Raw genomic sequence first — 24,895 nt, forward strand, 5'->3', positions numbered from 1 at the left:
GTAGGACACTGTACATACTAAGAATTCTCGCACCTATGTATTCTAATAATTTGAAGTTTTGTCATTGCTAGTCCAAGTTGCCTACTTTGATTTTGTTGTTGTTGTCTTCTTCATTTTATCCCAAGACCTTAGGTAGCTTCCTACACATTGGCTTCCCTGTTAAAGAACAAAATTCAACTGAGTAAATTTGAAGATCTTATTGCTTTACTAAGCAATTGGTAGCATCCCATCTAGCAATTAGAAGGGCGCTCTGAAGGTTTTTATAGACTCTTAGGGTGTGTCAGGGGAGTTATTAGTAAAAGAAAAGAAAGGATTATTTTTAGGCTGGGTTGTCTTTTGTTGGGAAGGGATTGGTAGAGGGTTTATTATGCAGATTACCTCACTAGTATTTCTCAAGAAATTCCAGTCTCATTGGTTTAAAATTTCATTGCAGGGACTGGCTGAAAATGCAGTTAGGTTAGTTATTAAGTTTTGGTTTAGTGGCATGGCTTAGTGATAGTGACCCCATTTTGGCCTGTAGTTTTTCATTTGTTTGATTATTTTTGTTTTTCTTTCACCTCAAATCTGGGAGCTTTATTTCAACTTTTTCTGTTTCATATCAGCAACCATTGGTCCATCCATTTTTCAGTTTCTTATAACTCTAAAGTCATCACTTGATTGCTTTTTTCATCCCTGTGTGTGTATTTGTTGTTTATTTCCACTTTGCTTTTTTATACTCAGTTTCTGAGTTTCATATTCACTTGTTTGTCATTTTATTGGATTTTGGGTGGGATTAAAACTGAATTCAATTTGCCCTGCTTTACTTTTGGAGTCAGAAAAAAGTGATTAAGTAGGTTACCTTAATCACTAGGAAAGGGGCTGTGTCTGCCGCCATCCACCCTCGGTTCCCTGTCTCAGCCCCGAAGGTCCTGGTGAGGTTGGGAGAGGAGGCTATGGTCGCCGGGCGTAGAAGGAACAGACACCAGACACCGCTGCTGTCGTTGGTGCCCTGCCACCAAGTGGTTCCCTGCCTCCCCCCCTCCTCCTTCTGTCACTGCTGCACTGCCACCCATCGGGCGGCTGGCTGGGGAAGGGACGGGGGAGGGACTGCGGGAGGTTGGCCAGCTGGGGAGAGGGACCGCGGGCGGTTGGCCGGCCACAGGAGGTTGGCTGTGGGAGTGCACTGACCACCAGGGGGCAGCTCCTGTGTTGAGTATCTGCCCCCTGGTGGTCAGTGCACGTCATAGGGACTGGTCGACTGGTCATTCTGGTTATTCTAGTTGTTCTGTCGTAATGGTTGCTTAGGCTTTTATATATATAGATAATACTCGAGTCATTTTCAGAGTTATAAGGGGGGGGCTCATATACTATTAATATCCTCAGGATAACTTGCCCACCTGTTCTGCTAGGTGACTTCTGTTCTAAAATGCCAGTGTACAAAGAAATAAATGACTACTGGATGCCTATGTGTATGGAAAGGTTCAGACATTGGCAATAGCTTGGAAATACCACACATCTAGATATCATTAACTATCTGCAAACAAAGATTTAATGTAGAGGAAACATGATCATTGTCTCACAACATTTTGACTGCCTTTCTTTTGTCAGAGTTTTGCCATAAATGCTGCTCTTAAGTATGTACCAATCTTTAATTGAAGATATTTTTCAATCTAGAATTTACTGTTACTTGGAGCCACAGCCATAGAAGATCGCCTTCAAGCAGGTGTTCCAGAAACCATAGCAAATCTGCTGAAGGCAGGAATTAAAATATGGGTGCTGACAGGAGACAAACAAGAAACTGCAATCAATATAGGTAATTAATTTAAAAGAATTCCCTGATGCTGGTTTTTGTGTTGTTTTTAAAGTGTCTTGTAGAAGCAACTAGGGGTTCCTCAAATGCATTGAAGATTATATTTCATAGAACTCTTTGTTCTAAGACAAGAAAATTTTACTGAAATCAAATGAAGATGGTCTTTTGAGCATTATCTACCCATTATAAACATTACAAATATTACATCTTCCTGTAAAGTATTAAACTCAGTTACCTGGGATATAGAATTTAAGAGTTAACAACTTTGATTTTATTATTGCCTTCTTCACAGAGTTATAGTCTAAGATACTAAGAGCATGTTTTCACTTAGTTTACATATGCAGTTATTTTATATAATTACTAGAGGCCATGCACCAGTGGGGTCCCTCGGCCTGGCCTGCACCCTCTTGCAATCCAGGACTCCTTGGGGGATGTAGGAGAGCTGGTTTTGGCCCGATCCCTGCAGGCCAGGTCGAGGGACCTCTCTGGGTCCAGGGTGTGGGTGAAGTAGATTCGGGGCCAATAGTGTCCCAGCAGCAACCTAACCCACAGCAGATTCCATGAGGAATTGGGCTCCCTCCTACCTCCTCTCTGGGTCCAGGGTGTGAGTGAACCAGATTTGGGGTGGACAGTGCCCTAGCAGCAACCTAACCGATGCCCGATTCCATGAGGAATCGGACACCCTCCTCTACTGGTTGGAGCATCTTCCCCCTGGTGGTCATTGTGTGTCATAGCTACCGGGCTAATGGTTGACCTGTCGGACGGTTGCTTAGGTATATATATATATATATATATATATATATATATATAGATATAGATATAGATATAGATATAGATATAGATATAGATATAGATATAGATATATATAGATATATATATAGTAGATAACCATTTTAATGATTTTATCAATTAATAGATTTTTCTAAGAGTCTTGTATTTTTCTTTTCCCCATCTGAGTTGGCAATCTCTTTGGTTGCTAAGTTATACAGAAATGAAAATTGAAGAAAAGAAATTTAAGTACAAATAACTCTATCAGTGTTAAAGAGGTACATTTTAAGTCTGAAAAGGAATTGAAACTACTAATTTAAAAAAATCTAGTTTTGATTATTTGAATTATTTTTAAATTATCTGGTATTTCTGTCACCATTATGATGTAACAAGCTATGGTATATATGTGATAAAATAAAAATATGAGGACTACATAACTTATAATGTATTTATGGAAATAGATTTTTTGTCACAGATCATTTTAGAAAGAAATGTACTAGAACATCCGAATTGTTGTCCTGTTTGGAGTAGTCTTCCTGGTGCCCCTTTTCCTAAACCTTCTTTTTTGAATCAGCTCAATCTCTTAGATAACCTCAATTGTAGACAATACCTACCATATTGAATGAATTTCATCTCTTTAATTTTTTTTTTATTGATTTAAGAGAGAGAGAGAGAGAGAGAAAAAGAGAGATCGTGTGCCTCGTCTGGGAATCAAACTATCAACCCTTCGGTGCATGGGACACACTCCAACCAACTGAGCCACCCAGCCAAATCTCATCTCTTTTTTTAAATAGACAAAAAACATTTAATAATTTCTTCTCAAGGGTATAGCTAATCAAATGCAATTTGAACTCCCAACCAACTGAAAGTAAAGTCACAGAAGAGTAATATGTGATTCAGAGCAGCCTCTGAAGCATTGGTTATAGACTTTATCCATTGATCTGTGATGTCTCTCAAATGCAAGTTTTTGGAGAATAGTGTGATGAAGTTTCTGTGAAGGCCTATCACTACTACTAAAAAATAAAAACCTATTTCTTATAACCTTTTGGTGATATTATAACATTTTTATAAGTGAAGGATAATACATTGGCTTTTGGTATAATGTCTCTCTCTATATGTATATACATTGGCCCTTCAGGTATAATTTCCCATATAAACTTTGCCTAAAGCACCTGCTATTGAACTATGGCTCCTGTTGTTCATACAGAGTACATAAAGTTGACTGCTGCCCGGAAATTCTTAGTTCAAATTTAGGGATATGCCCTAGCTGGTTTGGCTCAGTGGATACAGTGTCGGCCTGCATACTGGAGGTTCCTGGGTTTAATTCCCGTCAAGGGCACATGCCTGGGTTGCGGGCTTGATCCCCAGTGGGGGGCGTGCAGGAGACAGCTGATCGGTGATTCTCTCTCATCATTGATGTTTGTATCTCTCTCCCTTCTCTCTGAAATCAATAAAAATACATTTTAAAAAACTTAGGGGTATGTTTTCTGCTCCTCTAGAGCAATATGAAAGAAGTGGGTAACTCCCACAAGTTAAAATAGAACTGTAGTGGTAAGCTTTTTAAATTTTCTAGATCTTGAGTGTTTCTGTTTGACTAACAGCTTTTCTATGTCCCTAGACCCAGACTTAATTTCCACAGCCAGATCACCCTGCCCTTGGGAGCACACATGTCCCTCTTCCTGCTTGCTCCTTTTGTTTATTGCAGCTCATCAGAGTCTAGCCAAGTTTGGAATAAATACAAATAAAAGCAAAGGGCTGCAAATCAACCCAGAAACACAAATGGCTTCTTATTCCAAGGAAGACTTTACTTGCACACAGTGAGGCTTCTCTGAGCCTTATGAGATATTGATACCTGTCCAGTTTTTACAAATGACAATTGTATGATTTTGTGTGTGTGTTTTTAAAGAATGTATAACAACATTTGTAGCTTGGGTTCCAGAACACTCACATCCATAAGATTCTTTAAAATTGATCTCTTACAGCTAATTTTCAAGACCACTATGCCTCTTACTTACAAGCTGATGACTTTGCCAAAGTCTTATATTTCTCCTGGAGCTTGTCTCTACTTACATTTGTGTTAGTGTGTTAGTTGAATTCAATCATCTCTTGGGTGTCACAAAGTAGGCTTGTAACAGCTCAGGCACTGAAGTACTTTGGAAAAACTATGTCTGAATTATTTTTTCACTTTGTATTCAGAACTCAAGTTAGTAACCCTGGGTTATATTGAGGGATTAAATGTCATTTTCTGACTTAAGATATCTGTTGAGCCTGCACATGTTACAGAATGTGTAGACATCCAGTCATTTTATTAGACTCTCTTGTGTCAGATCACAGACAACAGCTACATGTAGGACAAGGTCATGCTCCAGATAGTCTGGGTTGTAAAGCCTGTGTTCTAACCCAACCCAAACCGTAACCCTAACCTTAACCCTAACCCTTAGTAACATGAACCGTTATTGATCTGTCTCTTATTATACTGACTGGATATTCTGTACATTTTTGTGCATTCTAGTGCATCTAGGGTACCCAGAAGATATTTGGGAGGAAGATCAAGTGTCTAGTAGTCATACTTCTAGACGAAGTCAGGAAAAGAGAACAAATGAATAGTGTCTGCTGAGTGTCAGGCTCTGTGCTGGGCATGCTTTCTGGACATCATTGTCAGTCTTTACACATGAACAGTCTTAAGCTCAAGGGGAAAATTCAGAGTTTATAGAGATTACACTCTACTTAATGACCAAGCAAATACTGGGTCTCAGGGCTCTTGACTTCTGATGCAGGGATCATTTTAAACAGATTCATAAGGTTTTGCAAAATCTGTTCCCTGAAATTTGAATTAGCAGACAGGAGGAGAATGGTAGTATATTTTATTCATTTGAAGATGCACATTGTTTTTATATTTTAACATCTCTGAAATTAGGACATCTTATGATTGTCAACTCTTAAAATTTTAAGGCAACATGTCCTTAATGGTTACATGTAGTCAGAGTTCATATTTAGAGACTAGAGGCCCAATGCACGAAATTTGTATAAGAGTAGGCCTTCCTTCCCCTGGCTACCGACACTGGCTTCCCTCTGGCACCCGGGACCTGGGCTTCCCTCCCAGAGGGAGGCCCTGCCCACCTGCCGCAGCCCACTGGTCAGTGGCCAGGGCCTCCCTCTTTGGGGCGATCGTGGAGCCCCCTGATTGATCACCCCGCTGGCTGGTGGGCTGGGCCTCCCTCTGCAGGGTGAAAATGGGGCGATGGCTGGGCCCTCAACCAATTGCATCTCACCCGCCTAGGCTGGCCTGGAGCCAGTGGGTGTCATAGTGTGGTTCTGGATGGTCATCCAGATGGTCATTCCAGTGTTCGGCCATTTGGTTGATTTGCATATTATGCTTTTATTATATAGGATGACATATGGTATGTTTGGGTTCTCGGCTCTATTTAGTATTTGATCTACCTATTAATCATAGTTTGATCATTTATTTTAGTTCATGCCTGGAAAATAAATATACTTAGTCAAATTAAGTTCCAGGATATTTGTGTCTCCTATGAGCCAGTGAGTATTATGTAGATAGACAGTCATCTTGCCTGTAGGTTGTAGGTAGTTTAGAACGGGCACAATGCCAGACCCCTGCTGTGCCGTGCTTGCATTTATGCTAACTAGCTGTGTTTCAAGGAATGCAATTTTCTATTTTAGCTTAAAGTTTGGCATCAGCTAGTCTAAAGTGAAATCTCAAATGTAGCCTTTGTGAATTGTGTAGTCGTCATTTCCTTATTACCAATGGATAAAACATCTATTAAAATGTTAGGCAATAGATGTGAAGTTTTCAGAATCTGTAATTTGTTTCTAGTGCATGTGGGATGAGTGAGAACAAAATCCTAGTGTGTATTTCATTTTATAGTCAGAAAATTGGAAATAGCTTTCATTCTCATCCATGTTTGAGTTGGAATTGCCCTCTGCATTTTGCTCCTCATCATTTGATACTTTTAAACCACTTCTTAAAGTCTTAGAATTTAATTTTTTTAAAATGTGATTAAATATGGTGCATGCCCATTCTTTATTGCCCATAGATTGCATCGCCCATTAAAAGGAAAACAAATCCCCTTCTTAGGGGAAGCTGGGCATTGTTTGTGGCATTCGCAATCTTAGTGTTGTTTTCCCCAGGAACGTCAGATGTGTTCTTTCTTTGATTACCTGCAGCTGGCATTGTTGCCTGATGTTCTACTCTCTCAGCCTGGGGAACTTACATTCTCTACTAAGGGGATGAGTTAATGTGAGACAAATTAAAGAGTGACATAGATGAGAAAGTAGTAATTATACAATGTAGGTATTAAGCATGACTGGTGTTAATAATAGTAAATGTTAGCTCTAATGTGCCAAATACTGTGCTACATAAGTTCTTTACATAAGTTTCATATTTAATTCCCTTTGAGATTGGCATTATCCCCTTTTCAAAGATAGAACTGAGGCACAGAATTATCAAACAACTTAGCCTAGGTCACAGAGATGCGAGAGTGCTGAAAATCTGAGCACATGATCACCACACTTGATATTCACTTCCCAGAAGGAAAAATATGTGATTAAAACTTGAGCCTTCAAGAGTTTGTTGAAGAAGAAAAAAAAAAGACTGAGCACAGAATGGGTCACCATAGGCCAGTTCAGGGAGAAGACTACAAGGCAAGGCTGAGTGTGTGCTTACATGTGATGGAACATCCCTGGGGAGGGCCTGAAGGGTCTGGAGGGAAAGGTGCCCAGGTGTGGTTCTATGGGCAAGTCCTTGGCTTCTTCATTCTACAGACGACTTAAGAACGCCATACTGAGCCTTTGTGGCCCCATCTGGAATAGTAAAGTTTTATCATCCATTCCTGATGTCTGACAATATGCTCCATAAGCTCACACTCAAATAATGATCGACCACTTTCTCTGTGAAAATATTTAGAGGCAGCAACATACTTGGTGAGGGTTTGGAATAACGTTGAATCCCAAAAGTGCCTAGCTTGATTAATCTGATCTTAGGATATATGGTCAGGAAGGATAAATTGTTCCTAACCTTTCCAAAACTGTAACCAAAAAAGTGGATTTGGATATCTATACTAATAAAAGGGTACTATGCTAATTAGACCAGATGTCTTCCAGATGTCCTTCCGGACAAAGCTGCAGCAGCTGCAAGGGCCAAGGGCCAGTGGCGCAGGAGAGGCAGCGGTGCTGAGGGCCTGGGCCCGTCCCACCCGCGCTGCGCAGCCCCTCCTTCCACAGAGGCAGAGCCGGAGCTGGGCGAGGCAGGGCGGCCCGAGCTCCTGGCGTCTTCGCAGAGGCCGGACGGGGTGCGACCGTGGTTCCTCAGCCTCCCCCAGCCCCTCCCCCAGCCAGCCTGGCCCCAGATCGGCTCCCCCACACACAAGTGGGCGGGGGTGGGACCAGTGCTAGGAAGTGAGGCCCAAGGGTCAGCAGCCCCGGCGACCAGCTTTGGCAGCAGCGGCACAGTGATGGGGGCGGCACCTTCCCCTAATCCTCCAGTTTGCATCCTGCAGAGGGAGGCCAGACTGTGGCTTAGACCTGCTCCCATGGGGAGCAGGCCTAAGCCATCAATAGGACATCCCCGAGGGCTCCCAGACTGTGAGGGGGGTAAGGCTGGGTTGAGGGAACCCCCACCAGTGCATGAATTTTCATGCACTGGGCCTCTAGTCTTTAATAATATGAGCTTGCCTCAAAAAAAGAGATACTGGTGCAAAAACTGAGAAATTTGGTTTGGTAATATTTTCTCGTGTGAATTGTTATTTTATTGTCTTAAAATCAAGTCCTCTAAGTACCATAGACTGTACTATTTTGATTTCTCTGAATGTTGATTGTACTCAGGTAGTTGAAAGACTAAGACCTTTGTAGTGTGCATTCGTTTCAGATGTAGTAAAAAGTGAAATCCCAGAGGTTCTGTCTCAGTCATTTTATGGTCGTCTTGTTAGACTGCGAGATTAAAGAACTAGATCTCAATTTACAAGTGTGGATTGACATTTCATACCTGGCTCTTCTCCAAGAGTTGATCTCATTTTATCCAAAAACATTAGAAATCAAGCACTCCAAACCTGAATTGACATAATTTGATTTGCCACATTAGCTAAGTCACAATTAACTGTATTAAACTTCCATGGTCTATCTAGAGCAAGTGTGCTGTGTGATAATTCTCTAAGAAAAATCTCACTTCACTTTCCAAATTTAAAAACCGCCACCAACAACCTGTTTCTTCTCTGAAACCTTTAGCTTTCTATATTAAAATTCATGAAAGTGTCAGTGGTTTTATTTATTGCCCTCTCCTTGCAATGGGTTAAAAAAATACTTCAAGTTTTCCCATAATGTCTTTGTGCAGCTTCAGTTGTCAAGTGGTATTTCTCTTAAATTGAAAAATATAGAATAAAGCAGCAAGCTAGGGCTTAAAAATTACAGCTCACTTCTGCAGCTGTTGCTTAAATAAAGAACTACCAGCAAATCCTTTTGCATCAGTTATACTAAACTTGTAACAGTCCATATTGCATTAAGTTGCTGGAAGTCTCTGGGGATAAAGAAGGAGTAAGCCTAACATAGAGGGAAGTGATTAAGTTTGCAATATCCCCTTTTCTGAATGAAAACAAAATATAGATCTCCCTTCTGGACCTAATCTAAGACTTTATGGGAAGGATAAATAAATTTGTAAAATTTTAACAGGAAACAAAGAGTTCAATTATTTTAGTCCTACCATGCAGAAATTTTACTGGCATGCTGGGAAGTTCTCAGTTTTACTCATCACTATTGTTAAAATATAGACATGAACGAGTTTGAAAATGCATAGAAAATTGTTTCATGTTTTCTTCCTTTTTTATTTGTTTTGTTCTAGAGGTTTAGCAGATATTAGCCCATGTGCTATGATGATTTTAAATTATTCAGTTTGTTTCAATTTTTAAAATAATATGTGGTTTTAATAAGCGAAATAACCTCATTTCCTTGAGATAACTATTGTTAACAGCTTGGGCTATATTTTTATGGCATTGCTTTAAAAAAAATAACAGTTGGGTTAAAAGGCATAATTTTGTGCTTTAACATTTGTGTCTGAGGTGATTTATAAAATATCCCTCTCAAATGACAGTGAAGGACATACTTCCTATATTCCCAAATAAACAAACAAAAATATTTGTCTCCCTCCAAAACAAACAAATAAACAAACAAACCAATGATTTCCTTGTTCTTAATTCTTGCCTGTCTTGAATTAAATTGTGTGCCTTTTAGCAAGGTTTCCTCAAGATGAAAAAAGACCTGCTGAAGAGAATTGAGCACAAACATGCAATGGTGCTGTGACATTTCCATTATTCAATGCCTGTCTCCTTTTCTAGTTAAATGTAGCACCTGTCGGGAGGATATTGCAGCTGTTGTGCAAAGGAGAGTCCTGGCTTCTCTTTGCTTTAGGACCAGCATTGCTTAAGGCTTCTCCTTCTCCTTCTCCTCCTCCTTCTCCTCCTCCTCCTCCTCCTCCTCCTCCTCCTCCTCCTCCTCCTCCTCCTCCCCCTCCCCTCCCCCTCCTCCCCCTCCCCTCCCCTCCCCCTCCCCCTCCCCCTCCCCCTCCTTCTCCTCCTTTTGAATATATTTTTATTGATTTCAGAGAGGAAGGGAGAGAGAGATAAATATCAATGATGAGAATCATTGATTGGCTGTCTCTTGCATGCCCTCTATTGGGGATCAAGCCCACAATCTGGCCATGTGCCCTGATCTGGAATCAAACTGTAACCTCCTGGCTCATACATCGATGCTCAACCACTGAGCCACACCAGCTGGGCAAGGCCCTTTCTTGAGATGATTACATATGTACTTGCTGCAAGGTTGAAATTCTATGTGCTGATGATTTGTTTCATACTCTGTAAATCATTGCTCCGTTAGCTTAAGGTACTGAGAAAGAAGTGGTTGCGAGGGCCAGTTTTCTAAGTAGAAGGCATCTTTTCTTGTCCTTTCTCAATGAGATAAAATGAGATGAGGATTGGTAAAAATCACATGTTGATGCCAGCTCTCTATCAGGGGGTACTGAGAGGGTGGAGGGTGATTGGAAAGATAGGCTAGGGTTCTGATCCTGGGGTTTGCTGGAGCCGCCTGCTCCCAGAGTGTGTGGATTTGAAGGGGAGGAGTCTGGAGAGGCTCTGAGTGTGTGGTGTGGCAGAGTGTCTCCAGCTGTCCGGAGAGGACTGCAAAGCCTGAGGAGGAAAGAGCCTCATAGGAAATATGTGCACCTTCTGGGGGGAAAAGTGGAAAAGACTCTCTTGCATCATTTATACAGATAACTTTATATAAAAAGGTGATAAAAATTGTTGAAAAGAATTAATATCGAAAGACTTTTGTTCCAAAACAAACTTCTTTTTAAAATCCAGGTTTAATTCTTGAAATGGAGATTGCTTTGATAGGAAAAGTGCCTGTTTGATAGGAAAAGTGACTCTCAGTGTAGAACAGTATATCTTTGAAGTATGTTGTGAGAATTACTTGCTTTTTAAAAAGCAGATGAGGGATCTTGATATGATAGGCAAGTTCATGTTGATAGTATAGGGGCACCGTAAGATTTTATTTGTCTCCCTAAAGCAGCGGTTCTCAACCTGTGGATTGCGACCCCTTTGGCGGTCGAACAACCCTTTCACAGGGGTCGCCTAAGACCATCCTACATATCAGATATTTACATTACGATTCATAACAGTAGCAACATTACAATTATGAAGTAGCAACGAAAATAATTTTATGGTTGGGTCACAACATGAGGAACTGTATTTAAAGGGCCAGAAGGTTGAGAACCACTGCCCTAAAGTGTTTGCTATTATTTTAGAAACCCCAAGGCCAGGGGTCCTCAAACTACGGCCCGCGGGCCACATGCGGCCCACTGAAAACATTTATCCAGCCTGCTGGGTGTTTTTGCCGCCGCTGTGTGCATAGGAATTTGTTCATAGTTTTTTTTAAAACTATAGTCCGGCCCTCCAACGGTCTGAGGGACAGTGAACTAGCCCCCTGTTTAAAAAGTTTGAGGACCCCTGCCCAAGGCTTATCCTAATGTTATACAAGGATAAGGATAAAGACAAATCTGCAGAAAATTGACAAGTATTTATTTTAGCCATTAGTTTGAAGACCTTTCTAACCAGTTCTGTTCAAACTGCCTGCAAGAATCAAAATCAATTTAAACTTACTTTTCTACCCCTTACTTTTGCCCAGTTCTTCTGTATGAACCGATAGCTTTAAAGTGGTAATAAAAAAGATATACGAAGAGAGCCTGAATTCAAACAACCATTGAAAAATGTTTAATTCAAGGAAGGAATGATAAATTCACATGTGTTGTCTTTTCTTTTACTTAGGATATTCCTGCCGGTTGGTATCACAGAATATGGCCCTCATCCTACTGAAGGAGGATTCTTTGGATGTAAGTAGTTTTGCAAAGGTTGCATTTGATGTAGCTGTATTAAACTCTTTGTTTCTACTATGACTGATTATCTAGGTTTATTTTTTCACTAAACTGTTGTAAAACTGTGTTTCTGTTTTTATGAATGAATGTTATAAAGTCATATCTTTAAACATCAAAATAGTAAGCTTAGAACATTGCTACTTGATAATACTTAATATCTTACTCACTTAGAATTGTTCATTTAAAATGGGGTAGTTTTAATCTGGTTTAACTTCCTGTTATTATTTGCTAGGGGCCCAGTGCACAAATTTGGGCACCTTAAAAGGAACTGTGGGCTGTGAGGCTGTGGTAGGCACAGGGGTGGGTCTCAGCCCATCCTCCGCTTCCCCGCCCGGCCCCTCCCGCCATGGCCCCCAGTTCCCTGTCTGCCTGCAGCCTGCTCCCGCCACCACTGCTCCCACACGCCGATGGTGCCAGCCCTGCTCACACTCGCTGACAGCACCGAGCTATTAGGGCTGGCACCAGGTGCTGGCAGTGGGTGCGAGTGGGGCCGGTGCTGGCAGCAGGTGCAAGCGACGGGCATGACTGTGGCATGCAGGAGGCAAAGAATTTTTAGTAACCACAAGGGGCTCGCCCTGATGACAGCGACTAGCGCCCCAATTTGGTCTGGCACCCCCGCTCACCTGCTCCACCATCCTGCCGCGGCCGACACCCGCCATGTTCTGTGCATGCCCCCTGGTGGTCAGCGCACATCATAGCGACTGGTTGTTTGGTTGTTCTGGTTGTTTGGTTGTTCTGGTTGTCCACTGTTTGGTCTATTTGCATATTAGCCTTTTATTACATAGGATGTTAAGTGTGATGGTTACCTCCAGTGTTGGTTACTAAGGAGACTTGTGGAATTTTCTTTCTGATAAAGAAATGTGAAAATAAAGATAATATTCAAATGTCAGGAGTTGTTTACATTTATATAGTAATTGGATGCATATGCACTTAATGCCCTGACATCCAGTGCTACCATCTCATACAGTATTGGATGGCATGGTTCTCTGAGCATTTTACACTTGTGCCCACCCCATCATGGCCTAAAGCCACTGCCGAGACCAGGGGTAGGAGCTGATTTGAGGGTAACCAGTGATCTGGGAAGCGGTTTGATATGAAGATATGAGCTAAAAAATGAGATTTATTTGTTAGGACTTTTAACAAGGGCATGTTACTGGCAGGTACCCACAGCCACAATCCCAGTCAGAATATTTAAATGGCAACGTTGGGAGCAGATGACAGGATTAGTTACCATTTTAAGTGGAGGGATATAATATAGAGATTTCTGTACTTACAAATTGGTGAGACTATGGATCCTACTGTGAAGGCCAAGGCATTGTCTACCGGTTCAGGACTCCAAAGTCAGGTTGGGGGAGAGTCTGTGTGCTTCCAAGGCACCATTGCCACGGTAGCACCCCTCTGGCTTGAGAGCTCCAGGATTTACCTCAATGTGCCTCTTATCCTTTAGTATCTCTGCCAGCAAGAAGCCCAGGACTCTCAGGTCACCCCTCAGGTCCTGGACTCTAATTCTCACATGCGCTGGGCTGGTTAGGAACCTTTCCTCTCCCTCAGAGTTCCCGTCTCTCCAGCACTCCCTATCCCACTTGCCTTTATTTTCTCCATAGAACTTTTCACCTTTGGAAATGATATATATTATTAATACACATTTACTGTAGATAAATATATTATAATAATATGTATATTATTTAATGTGAGATTATAAGAAAGTAACCAGATTTACCTCGTAACCATTTTTAACTGTACTGTTTAAATATGTTCATATTGTATACCATCACCACCATCAATCTACAGAACTCTTCTTATCTTGCAAAACTGAAACTCTGTATCCCTTAAATAATAACTCCCCAATTCCTACCCCTCAGTCCCTGGTAACCATCATTGTACTTTTTGCCTCTATGAATCTGACTATTCTAAGTACCTCATATCAGTGAAATCATAGAGTATTTGTCTTTTTGTGTCTGGCTTATTTCACTTTGCAAAATGTCCTCAAGCTTCATCCATGTTGAAGCATGCATCAGAATTTGCTTTTTAAGTAAAAGCCTTAATAATAGTCTATTGTATGTATGTATTGCATTTTGTTTATCCAGTTATTTGATGATGGACAATTGGGTTGCTTCTTCCTTTGGGCAATTATGAATAATGTTGCTATGAAGATGGGTGACAAATATCTTTTTGAGATCCTTCCATTTATTTTGGCTATACTATACCCAGAAGTGGAATTGCTGGTTCATATGGTGATTTTGTGTTTAACTCTTTGAGGAGCTACCACACGATTTTCTACAACTGTTGTTCATTTTACATTCCCACTAACAGTACACGTGTTTCAATTTCTCCACATCATCACAAACACTGTTATTTTCTTTTATTAAAACATTTTCAATTTTTTTAATGGTAGCATTCTGATGGGTATGAGGTGATATCTCATGGTGGTTTTGATTTGCATTTCTCTACTAATTAGTGATGTTGAGCATCTTTTCAGGTGTTTATTAGGCATTTATATATAATCTTAGGAGAAATAGTCAATCCTTTGCCCATTTTAAAATCAGGTTGTTTGGGGTGTTTTTGTTCTTGTGAAATACTTTCTATTTTGTCTGTCTCCCTCTAATTCCTTAGAACTTAAGTTCCATGGATCAAAAGTCTGATTTGGTTTTAAGCTGGGCATTTCTACCTTCAAGATAGTGCTTTGCACAAATTAGGTACTCAGTAAATGTTTGACTGAGTGAATGAACAAACTTAGGATAATTTTCCAGTTACCAATTAGAACTGCGATTTAAAAGTCAGGCTGATGAGGCAGTGGCGCAAGTTGCCATGATGGGCAAGCACAAGCTAACATTAGGAGGGAGTCAAAACTGAGGAAGCCAAACAGCACATGGGCAGAAGGAGAGCGGCATGCTATGCAGAGAAATGCCCAGACTCCTTGGATGAATCTACATAGAGTGTGTGCACACCCAGGGTGTCTGCACCTGGAGCCCCCTTGTTTCCTGGTGATTTCCACTTCTGAGGCATCCACAGTCTTAAAATAAACCTTTTTTTTTTTTTTCTGGAAGTGACTCAGAAGTGAGCCTATATCTTTCTTTTATACTAGACATTCTCTGGAATCCAAGAAATGGACTTGAAGTCTGCATAGCAGTATAAAATTACAGCACAGATTGAGACATTTGGTTTACCTTGGCTAAGGGGTGATTAGTGAAGCCAAACAGAAGGTTTTATGGGTGTGCCTGACTTCCCTGTAACCTGTTAAGAATGTTTTTTTCTTGACCAGTTTCGAACATCTTTTGGTATAATGACTTTAATGTACTAGGCATCTGTTGAGCAGAGGTGCAATTTCTAAGTACTGTTTTGCTCAACTCAAAGCGGCACTCCATATTTTTGACCAGCCCTCCTCTCCCGCTTACACCTCTTTCCTATGTCTTCCCTCTCATTCTTTAGTTGGGTTAAAGGCATTCCTATTCTCATTAGAATTTCATTTGCTAGGTGTGGAATAAAAGCAAAGTGCTAGACTATGAATTAGATACATAGTAAATTCTGGCAGAGCTCCCAGTGGAGTTTTTAATGTTGCTGAGCTCTGATGATGAAGCAAGGAAAATTGAGACAAAGGAATTGGCCCAAGAATTAGAAGCACTGGGCCTTGCTTCCCTTACTTCATGTCTCCTATACATGTAAGGGGAATTGAGTGGCTTACCTCAGACCCAGAGCTGGCATGTGTCACCTTCACTGGACCAATAACTATGTCCAGGCTAGGACTCCAGTGCTTAAAAATAATCGAATTTATCCCTCCGCTTTGAGTTTTTCAGCTGTTGCCACAATAAGGTCCACATTCTGGGATATAGGTGAGGGATGGTCTTTGAAATAAGGATGGGCAATATGTGGTAACGTACATCTCAGGAGGGTACTGAGGCGATTATTTGTTAGAAGAAAATGTGATTTTCTTTTTTTTTTTTTTAGGGAAAAAAAAAGGTACCAAGAAATCAGCTTTATTGATAATAACATGTGGATTGCCCTTGACACACCTAGTCCTTATTTCTGGCACACTGACCAGAAATGGCTCTAAGAGGAGTGGGTAGGAGGAGGGAAGCATGGAGTTCCACATGTAAGAAGGGTTAATGCTGGGACCCTCACTATTTTGTTTGCTTTTAGCCCATTGTAAAACATTGACATTTAGGTGTCCTGGTTAAATGGATTTATGAACTATATTTAATTTTGATTAAACTGACTCTCATAAGATGCTGGCTTAAAAGGATTCTTACTTTTTTTTTTTTTTAAAGGAATTGAGATAACAACAATAGTGTAAGCAGAAGCTACAACAATATGGCATTGCTTGACCTGTGTGCTAGTTCAAGCTTTCCTTCTGCTACTTGATGATTTAAAACAATGATCAGATCTGACAGGTTAAACAAATTTCAAAATTACCTGCAGGCTGTTGTTATTAATCATGAATCCTTCCCTAGGTGTAAATGGTATCTTCAAATATAAGATGTGGTAATATGAAACCATCTCACAATTGGTGAGATTTTAAAAACTAAAAATACTATGTTTGAGAATAAAAATCAACAGTTTTATCAGCAATTTGTAAAAAACATGAAAATTCAAATCAGCTACTGTTTAAGTTTCACAAAACCTACTGTTAGCTGTTGAATAATAAATGTCTTTTGATATTTGTTAGTAAAAGACAAAAAGTGCCAAACCATTTGGGGAGCATTTGCTTTCCTGCTGTAATAATATAAAGACAATAACATGGTAACACCAAAAATTTATATAAATGTATATGAATAAGAGATCTATAGAAAACCTTGCTAGAATTTCCTAAGAAACAATTGGTTGAGCAAATTATGAAATATAGGAGATTTGTTACATATTTGGATAGAAGTATAGCTGTTTCGAATGTGTTAACTTATGGAATACGCCATCGATTTTCAACTGGTGTGCCACAAGAATTTTTAAAACATGCAATACCTGACTATTTATTCAGGAGCACTGACCTCTTTTCCCTTAGATTATCCTATCTAATAAAAGAGAAACATGGTAATTGGCGTACGACCGATACCCTTTTCATTGGCTAATCAGCGAGATATGCAAATTAACTGTCAGCCAAGATGGCGGCTGGCAGCCAGGCAGCTTGAAACTAACATGAGGCTTGGTTGCCTCAGTGACGGAGGAAACCAACTTCCCCGCCTGCCGCTGCCTCTGAGCTGGCAGTTTAAGAAACATTGTAACAAATACGCCCAACTTCAGCCAGCAGATTCGCAACATTGTAAGCAAAGGCCAGAAACCTACTTTCAGCCGGAGGCCTAAGAGCTGGAGCCAAGCCTCAAGCTAAAGCTGGCCCAAAATTAAAAAAAAAAAAAAAAAAAAAAAAAAGGAAAAAAGGAGCGTTTGGGAGTTGTCACCCCCAGCCTGAAAACAGCCCTCAGCCCCTCACCCAGACTGGCCAGGCACCCCAGTGGGGACCCCCACCCTGATCCAGGACACCCTTCAGGGCAAACCAGCTGCCCCCACCCATGCACCAGGCCTCTATCCTATATAGTAAAAGGGTAATATGCCTCCTGGCACCGGGATCAGCGGAGCCACGAGGCCTCCTTGCACCGGGACCAGCGTGACAGGGGGCAGCGCCCAAACCCCCTGATCGCCCTGCGGCTCTGTGTGTGACAGGGGGCGGGGCCACAACCTCCCTATCCACCCTGCTCTGTGCCTGATAGAGGGGAGCTCCCCCCCCCCCCACGGGCCCTGCTCTGTGTGTGACAGGGTGCGGCGCCCTAACCCCCCCGCCCCCGGCCCTGCTCTGTGTATGATGGGGTAGAGCCATAACCTCCCCATCAGCCCTGCCCTGAGTGTGAGAGTGGCGGCGCCCCAACCCCCTGATCCTCCCTGCTCTGTGGGTGATAGAGGGCAGCACCCCAACCCCCTGATGGGCCCTGCTCTGTGCGTGACAGGGGATTGCTCCACAACCTCCCCATCGACCCTGCCTTGAGTGTGACAGGGGGCAGCGCCCCAACTCCCCAATCGGCCCTGCTCTGAGCCCGACCAGGGGCTGCACCTAGGGATTGGGCCTGCCCTCTGCCACCCGGGAGCAGGCCTAAGCCAGCAGGTCGTTATCTCCCGAGGGGTCCCAGACTGCTAGAGGGCACAGGCCAGGCTGAGGGACCCCCCCTCCCCCCCCCCGAGTGCACAAATTTTTGTGCACTGGGCCTCTAGTAATAATAATAATAATAAAAGACACAACAACCAATACAACAATAGCTGTCCAGTGTGAATGAATCAAAATTATACCACTTCTAGGAATATATCCCAAGAAACCAGAAACACCAGTCAGAAAGGATATATGCATCCCTATCTTCATAGCAGCACAATTTGCCATAGCTAAGATTTGGAAACAGCCTAAGTGCCCATCAGCAGATGAATGGATTAGAAAACTGTGGTACATCTACACAATGGAATACTATGCTGCTGTAAAAAAGAAGGAACTCTTACCATTTGCAACAGCATGGATGGACCTGGAGAACATTATGCTAAGTGAAATAAGCCAGTCAATGAAAGAAAAATACCACATGAGCTCACTCATTCATGGATAATAGAGACCATTATAACCTGATGAACAAGAATAGATACAGAGGCAGAGCAGCATTTAACAGACTGTCAAACTACAGCAGGAAGGCTAGGGAGGGTTTTGGGGGGTAAGAGATCAACCAAAGGACTTGTATGCATGCATATAAGCATAACCAATGGACACAAGACACTGGGCGGTAGGGGAGGCAGGGGAAGGTCAAGGGGGAAAATAAAAAGGAGACATATGTACTACTTTGTAATATTTTAAGAAATAAAACAAAATTAAAAAATAAAATGAAATTTAAAAATATTATACCTATTTTTTTTGTCAGATCAAAAAAAATATAATGTATATTTTGGTGTGCCACAGGATTTTAGTAATTAGTTTATATGTGCCATGAGATGAAAAAGGTTGAAAATTGCTGGAATACACACACACACACACACACACGCACACGCACACACGCACACTCACACTACTATTTTTGCTGAGTCATCAAAGGAAAGATGCATTGGTAAGGGTAAATTTGTTTTAAGCAAAATATTAGCTCTTTAACACAAAATGTTTTATGAAATAAGTATGTGATCACGGGTGGAAAGGCTTCTTAGGAATAAAAACAAAATCTTGTAAAATGTATTAAGAACATCTGTGGCAGAGAACATTTCCCAGCTTCTCGGTGGCTGGATGTGGCCGTGAGATTTAATCCTCCTGGTGCAATGTGAGCAGAATCGAGGCGGGAACTTCCTGCGTTACCCATTGAAAAGTAGGCCTCTTGTCCTGGTTTCTCGGCTCTCCCCACATGCTGGCTGGAAATGGCACAGCGGGAGCCACGTTGGAAGTTATGGAACTGAGGCAACTCCACATCGAGGACAGCAGAGCTGCTTCCCTACCTTAGGTCCCTGTATGACTGTGAAGAGCAGATTCTGCAGATTTCCTCTTTCTCTCTCTCTGAAAAAGTTATATAGTTTTAAATATTGCATGGGTGGTGGGGGGAGTCTCTTAGTTTAGCTTCATACCCTACTAATAAAACAGGACCTGGCACTAAAGGTCATGTCATTGCAGGCTCTCCAGTATGGTGTAGGTCTGGAGAGAGAGAGAGAGAGAGAGAGAGAGAGAGAGAGAGAGAGAGAGAGAGAGAGAGAGAGAGTCCACTTCTGTTGGCAAAGGAGAGGGAATGGGATTTGAGGGTCATGGGATTTGGATCCATTGAAATTGATACAGGTGCCCCCATTCACATTCTCAAGGGCCCATTCTTTTTCAGTCATCGTTCTAGCTCTCAGGGGAAGAGACCTGGCGAGTCTGTGACTACAACATTCATTGAATTTTATGATGTGAGCATTTCCATTATCACCCACAGTTCCGTCGTTTCCCTTGGTAGTCAACCTTCTTCATCCCTAAGCAACCACAGACCTACTTTCTATCAGGATGAATTAAGTGTGCTTGTCTTAGAATTTCATGTGAATGAAACCAAGCAATAGATTTATTTTTGTCTGACTTCTTTCATTCAACATAGTTATTTTGATAGTCATCTGTGCTGCTGCATGTATCATTAGTTCATTCCGTCCTGCTGAGTAGTATTACATTGTATGGTTGTACCACAATTTATTTATTCATTCACCTGTTGAGGGACATTTCAATGATTTCCAACTTGAGGATATTATGAGTAAAGCTTCTGTGAGCCTTTTTTGTACAGTTTATGGGTTGACACATGTTTTTATTTCTCTTAGATACTTAGGAGTGGCATTTTTCTAAGCTGATAAATTTGTGGTAATATGTTACACAGTAATAGAAAGCTAATACTAGTATCTTTTGAAGAGCAGAAAATTTTAATTTTGTTGAGGTCCAGTTTTCTTTTTACATGATTAGAGCTTTGGTACTCTAAGAAATATGCACTTACTCCAATATTTTCTGAGATTTCTCTTTTTTTCTAGGATTTTATAGTTTTAGCTTATAAATTTAAGTCTATGATTCAAATTTGTGCATGTTATGAGGTACAGATTATTTCTCATATGAGTATCTAATTTTTCTGGCACCATTTGTGAAAATCACTATGATTTCCATATAGAATTACCTTGGCACTTTGGTTATAAATTTATTGATTATACATATATGTGACTATATTTCTAGACCCTATAGTTTATTCCATTCATGTATATATCTTTATGCACAATTACACATTGTCTTAATTATAGTAGCTATATAGCAAGTGTTGAAATCCTCCAAGTTGTTTTTTTTTTCTAATATTGTTTTGGTTGTTATAGGACCTTTGCATTTCTATATACATTTTAGAATCAGGTTGTTGATTTCTCCAAAAAGCCTATGGAATATTTAGGGAGATTACATTAAATCTATAGATAAATGTGGGGGCAATTTGATATTTTAATGGTGTTGAGATTTCTAATTCATGTACATGCTGTATGTCTTATTTACTTAGGTCTTTAATTTCTCTTATCAACATTTTATAGTTTTTAGTATATAGGATTTGCAGCTGTCAAAATTGTGATATTTTTTCTAACTATAATATAAGAACCATTTGGTTCTTCAATTTCTCTTTATTATATTCATGTTTTCCTTCAGATACTTCAATAATTTATGATAAATCTTTTAAATTTCATCTCTGGCAATTCCATTCCTCTATCCTTTCTGGGTTTGTTTTCATCTGCTAATATTTCTCTTGGTTGTAGGTGACATTTTTATGTGTTTTTTTGTGTATTTTTTTAGTATCTAGTAATTTTTATTGTATGCTGATTATTGTTAATGTTTTGTTGTTAAGTATCTGGATTCTGTTATTTTCCTTTAAAGAGGATTGAGTTTTGGCAGCTAGTTACTTGTGGGTCTAGTAGTCTTCACTCTAGAACTGCTTTAGCTTTATTACCTAGATGAGACTCTTTGGAACTGCCACCTAAGACCCTGTATATTCATGTAATTTTTCCACTGTGACTGGTTGGAACTTAAATATCTCCCGATTTTGTATGAGCTCTTGGGATGTTTATCTTTCAGGCCTGAGATGTGTTCTTTCATCATGGTGTCTTATCCTATAAATGCACAACTTAGTGTTTGTTCAAAGATACAAAGTGACCCTTATAGATTCAAGTTCTTTCTGTGTGTGATTCTTCTTCAATATGATGCTCTGCAAATTCCAACCATCTAGCATCTCTAGCTTCAATTTGTGTCTTCTCTCATCACTTATAATAATAACATGCTCTGCTTGGGTTTCTCTTCCCTGAATCATAATTTGAAATGTAGCTCCAACAGACAGCCTCAGCTATCATATGGCTCACCTCATTCACTTCTCATTTTCAAAGAATCATAGTCCTGTGTTGCCTATTGTCTAGTGTCTGAAAAGAGATTGTTAGTTGTTTACAAGTCTGGTATATCAGTTTTTATCATACCTGTCAAGTCATCTTTGATAAATACTAATTTCAAGGTCAAAGGTCTGCACCACTTGGATTGTTTTTTTGATAATAATTTGCTGCTCCTAGAGTTTGACCAGTTCTGATTTTCAGAACTCCAGGGAATCTCCGCTGGGTCAGGAAAAGAATACCTTGCCATCTAGTAGGTCATTGTTATGACTTGGCTTTTTTTCTCACTGAAATGGGTAGTCATTGGTGGAATCTGAGCAGAAGAGTGATATGATCTGATTTACCTTTTAAAAGGGAATCTCGCTGCTTAGAGGGAGGCCAGATCAGGAGCAGAGAGCCTAGTTAGCAGGTGAAATTCTGGGTGTATAGTATTTTCAAAGTAAAGATGACAGGACTTTCTGATTTAAGAACATGTTGAAGAAGAATAACTCATTGGCAAGTAAAAACCAAAGCTTACTGTGTAAGTAGGAACTTGACTATTATCTCTTAGAGTTGAATTCTCTGCTCTGCTTTCAGTAGGGAAGTTCTTGATTTGTTACCACAGTCTTTTTCAACCAGCATAACAGTCTAGGTTTTCTACTTAAGTTTAAATTATAAGCCTGCTGGAAAATGTTTGGGTCTAAGTGAGCATATCATTTGGCCTTAATGTTATTTCATTCAGATGTTTCTCTCCCTTTATTACCTGGAACTTAAATTTTAAAATAGCATAAAATAAAGTGATTGCTATAATAAAAAAGAAGAAAACATTTTCTATAAGGGGTGAGTGAGAAATTAAAATGTTTTCCTGTGCCGTTCATTATGGTAATTATTAACTATAAGTAGTGATTAATCACTTGAAACATAACTAGTAAGATTGAGAAACTACCATTTTGTTGTTGTTAATCCTCACCCGAGACTATTTTTCCATTGATTTTTTTTTTTAGAGAGAGTCGAAGAGAGGGAGTTGGGGAGAGAGAGAGAGAGAGAGAGAAACATCAATGTGTCTAGACTGGTTGCCTCCCACACACACCCCAACTGGGGCCTGCAACCCAGGTACGTACCCTTGATTAGGAACGATTCCTTCAGTGTACAAGCCGAAGTTCTAACCACTGAGAAACATTGGCCAGGGCAGGAAATATCCATTTTAAGTAACTTAAAGAGCCACAATGTGGCCAGTGGCTATCATACCAGACAGCAGAGTACCTAGATAATTTTCAGTCCCTCAGTGCAGGGGTCAGCGAATTCTGGCCATTGGGCCAAATCCAGCTTACCACCTGTTTGTATAAACAAAGTTTTATTGAAGCACAGCCAGGCACATTCATTAATGCATTGCCAATGACTATTTTAGTGCTACATGGCAGAATTGGATAGTTGTAACACAAAACAATGGCCCATAGATGTTAACTATTTACTACCTGGCCACTACAGATTGTGTTTTGACTCTTGGCCTGACTGATCAAATGGAAAACCACCCAGTTCTAGTTCTATTGTCTGCTATGGCTGCCATCTTTTAAAACAAGGGTTTTTGACATTTCATAATCATTGTGAGAAAAATGGAATCTATGGCTACTTTGGGAAGATAGAGTTATAAATAAATAGGTTTCTCTGCTGCAAGTTTTATACAGTCTTTAATCACTTTGCTTGTGAATCTCGAAGAGGATGATATAAAATATTTTGTTAACCAAACTTATTTGACCACTGAATTTCTATTTTGATGAGTAATTCTCATGATAAGCAACACAGATTTAGAAATTGGGAGTTTTAAAATTGGGAGTTTTCATCTTGACAGGTGATGTTAAAGTAAAAACATATGAAAGAGAATGCTCAGAGTAAGAAAATAGAAAAATGCCTGTTTAATTTCTGAATTTATATTATATTCGTGCACTGGTAGGGTCCCTAGCGGCTGCCAGCTGCTGGCCAGGTACTCCCTCTCTTCCCCCGGTGGGCCCCGCCCACTGGTCAAACTCTCGGATGAACTCCCAGTCAAGGCGACAATTCCCAAACTACACTTTTATTACACAGGATTAACAGATATTTGAGTAGTTTTACTAGGCCAGGCAGATTGCTAGTATTGTAGACATAGCAATAAATGACAGCATATTCTCTACCACCTCAGGTTTCTATTTTAGCTGAGCAAATAGCCATTACACCTTGACTTATATAATTATGTTTTTTTGTGATAATTGACACAAAGGAAAAGTACAAGGCACTAAGTACATATAGCTAGGGAAAGGGCTGGCAATTTTTTTTTCTGTGAAGGACCAGATAGTAAATATTTTGGGCTTTGCAAGTCATATATTCTAGGTCACAACTACTCAGTTCTCCATTATAATAAGAAAGCAGCTATAGACCACACACACACACACATACACACACAGAGTTATACATACATATGTGTTTCACGCATCCTATATAATAAAGAGGTAATATGCAAATTGACCCTCACGCTGTAACGCCGACACAAGATGGCAGCGTGCACAGTGGGGGTGGGGCAGCAGGGGTAAGGCCGGTGGCTACTCTGTGCAGCTTCCGCTGAGGTTTCTGCAACCCTGCGGGGGGCGTGGGGGTCCTGGCGGCCACTTCATGCGGCTTCTGCCGGGGTTTCTGCAGCCCCACGTGTGTGCCACAGGGACAGGGCCTGGTGGCCGCTCTGCATGGCCTGGAAGTGGGGCATTGGGGCGGAACTCCGGACTCGGGGCCGTCCTGCAGCGTTCTGGCCATGCTGGGCGGGACTCTGGGACTCAGGGTAATCCCATGGTGTGGAGTGAGGGGGCGGGGGGGACGGAGGGGCAGGGTCCCAGGTCTTGTGCAATTTTGCACGATGCGTCACTAGTAAATATATATCTTTACAATCACATTCTTCTCAAGTGTTTTCCAAAAATGACTGTACAAGTCATAAACTTATAAAGGAAGTCACAACAAAATTTTAGAGACTTAGTTTTCTCCAACTCATGTTCTGTGAACACAGTGCACTGAACCAACAAATCAGTGATAAAAAAGACCATTATAAAAATCTG

General features: G+C 40.7%; 1 protein-coding gene across 3 annotated transcripts in view; it reads left to right on the plus strand.

Annotated features, from left to right (window-relative positions):
* The window catches only part of ATP8A2 (ATPase phospholipid transporting 8A2), a 680,267-nt gene that overhangs the window by 216,497 nt on the left and 438,875 nt on the right, over nucleotides 1–24,895 (plus strand). For all 3 annotated transcript variants that reach the window (XM_059684018.1, XM_059684019.1, XM_059684020.1), the window contains 2 exons: nucleotides 1,654–1,792; nucleotides 11,887–11,951. In XM_059684018.1, coding sequence (XP_059540001.1) covers nucleotides 1,654–1,792; nucleotides 11,887–11,951 — 204 coding nt within the window. The remainder of the gene's footprint in view (nucleotides 1–1,653; nucleotides 1,793–11,886; nucleotides 11,952–24,895) is intronic.

Source organism: Myotis daubentonii, chromosome 2, assembly GCF_963259705.1.
Source record: "Myotis daubentonii chromosome 2, mMyoDau2.1, whole genome shotgun sequence".
Lineage (NCBI taxonomy): Eukaryota > Metazoa > Chordata > Mammalia > Chiroptera > Vespertilionidae > Myotis > Myotis daubentonii.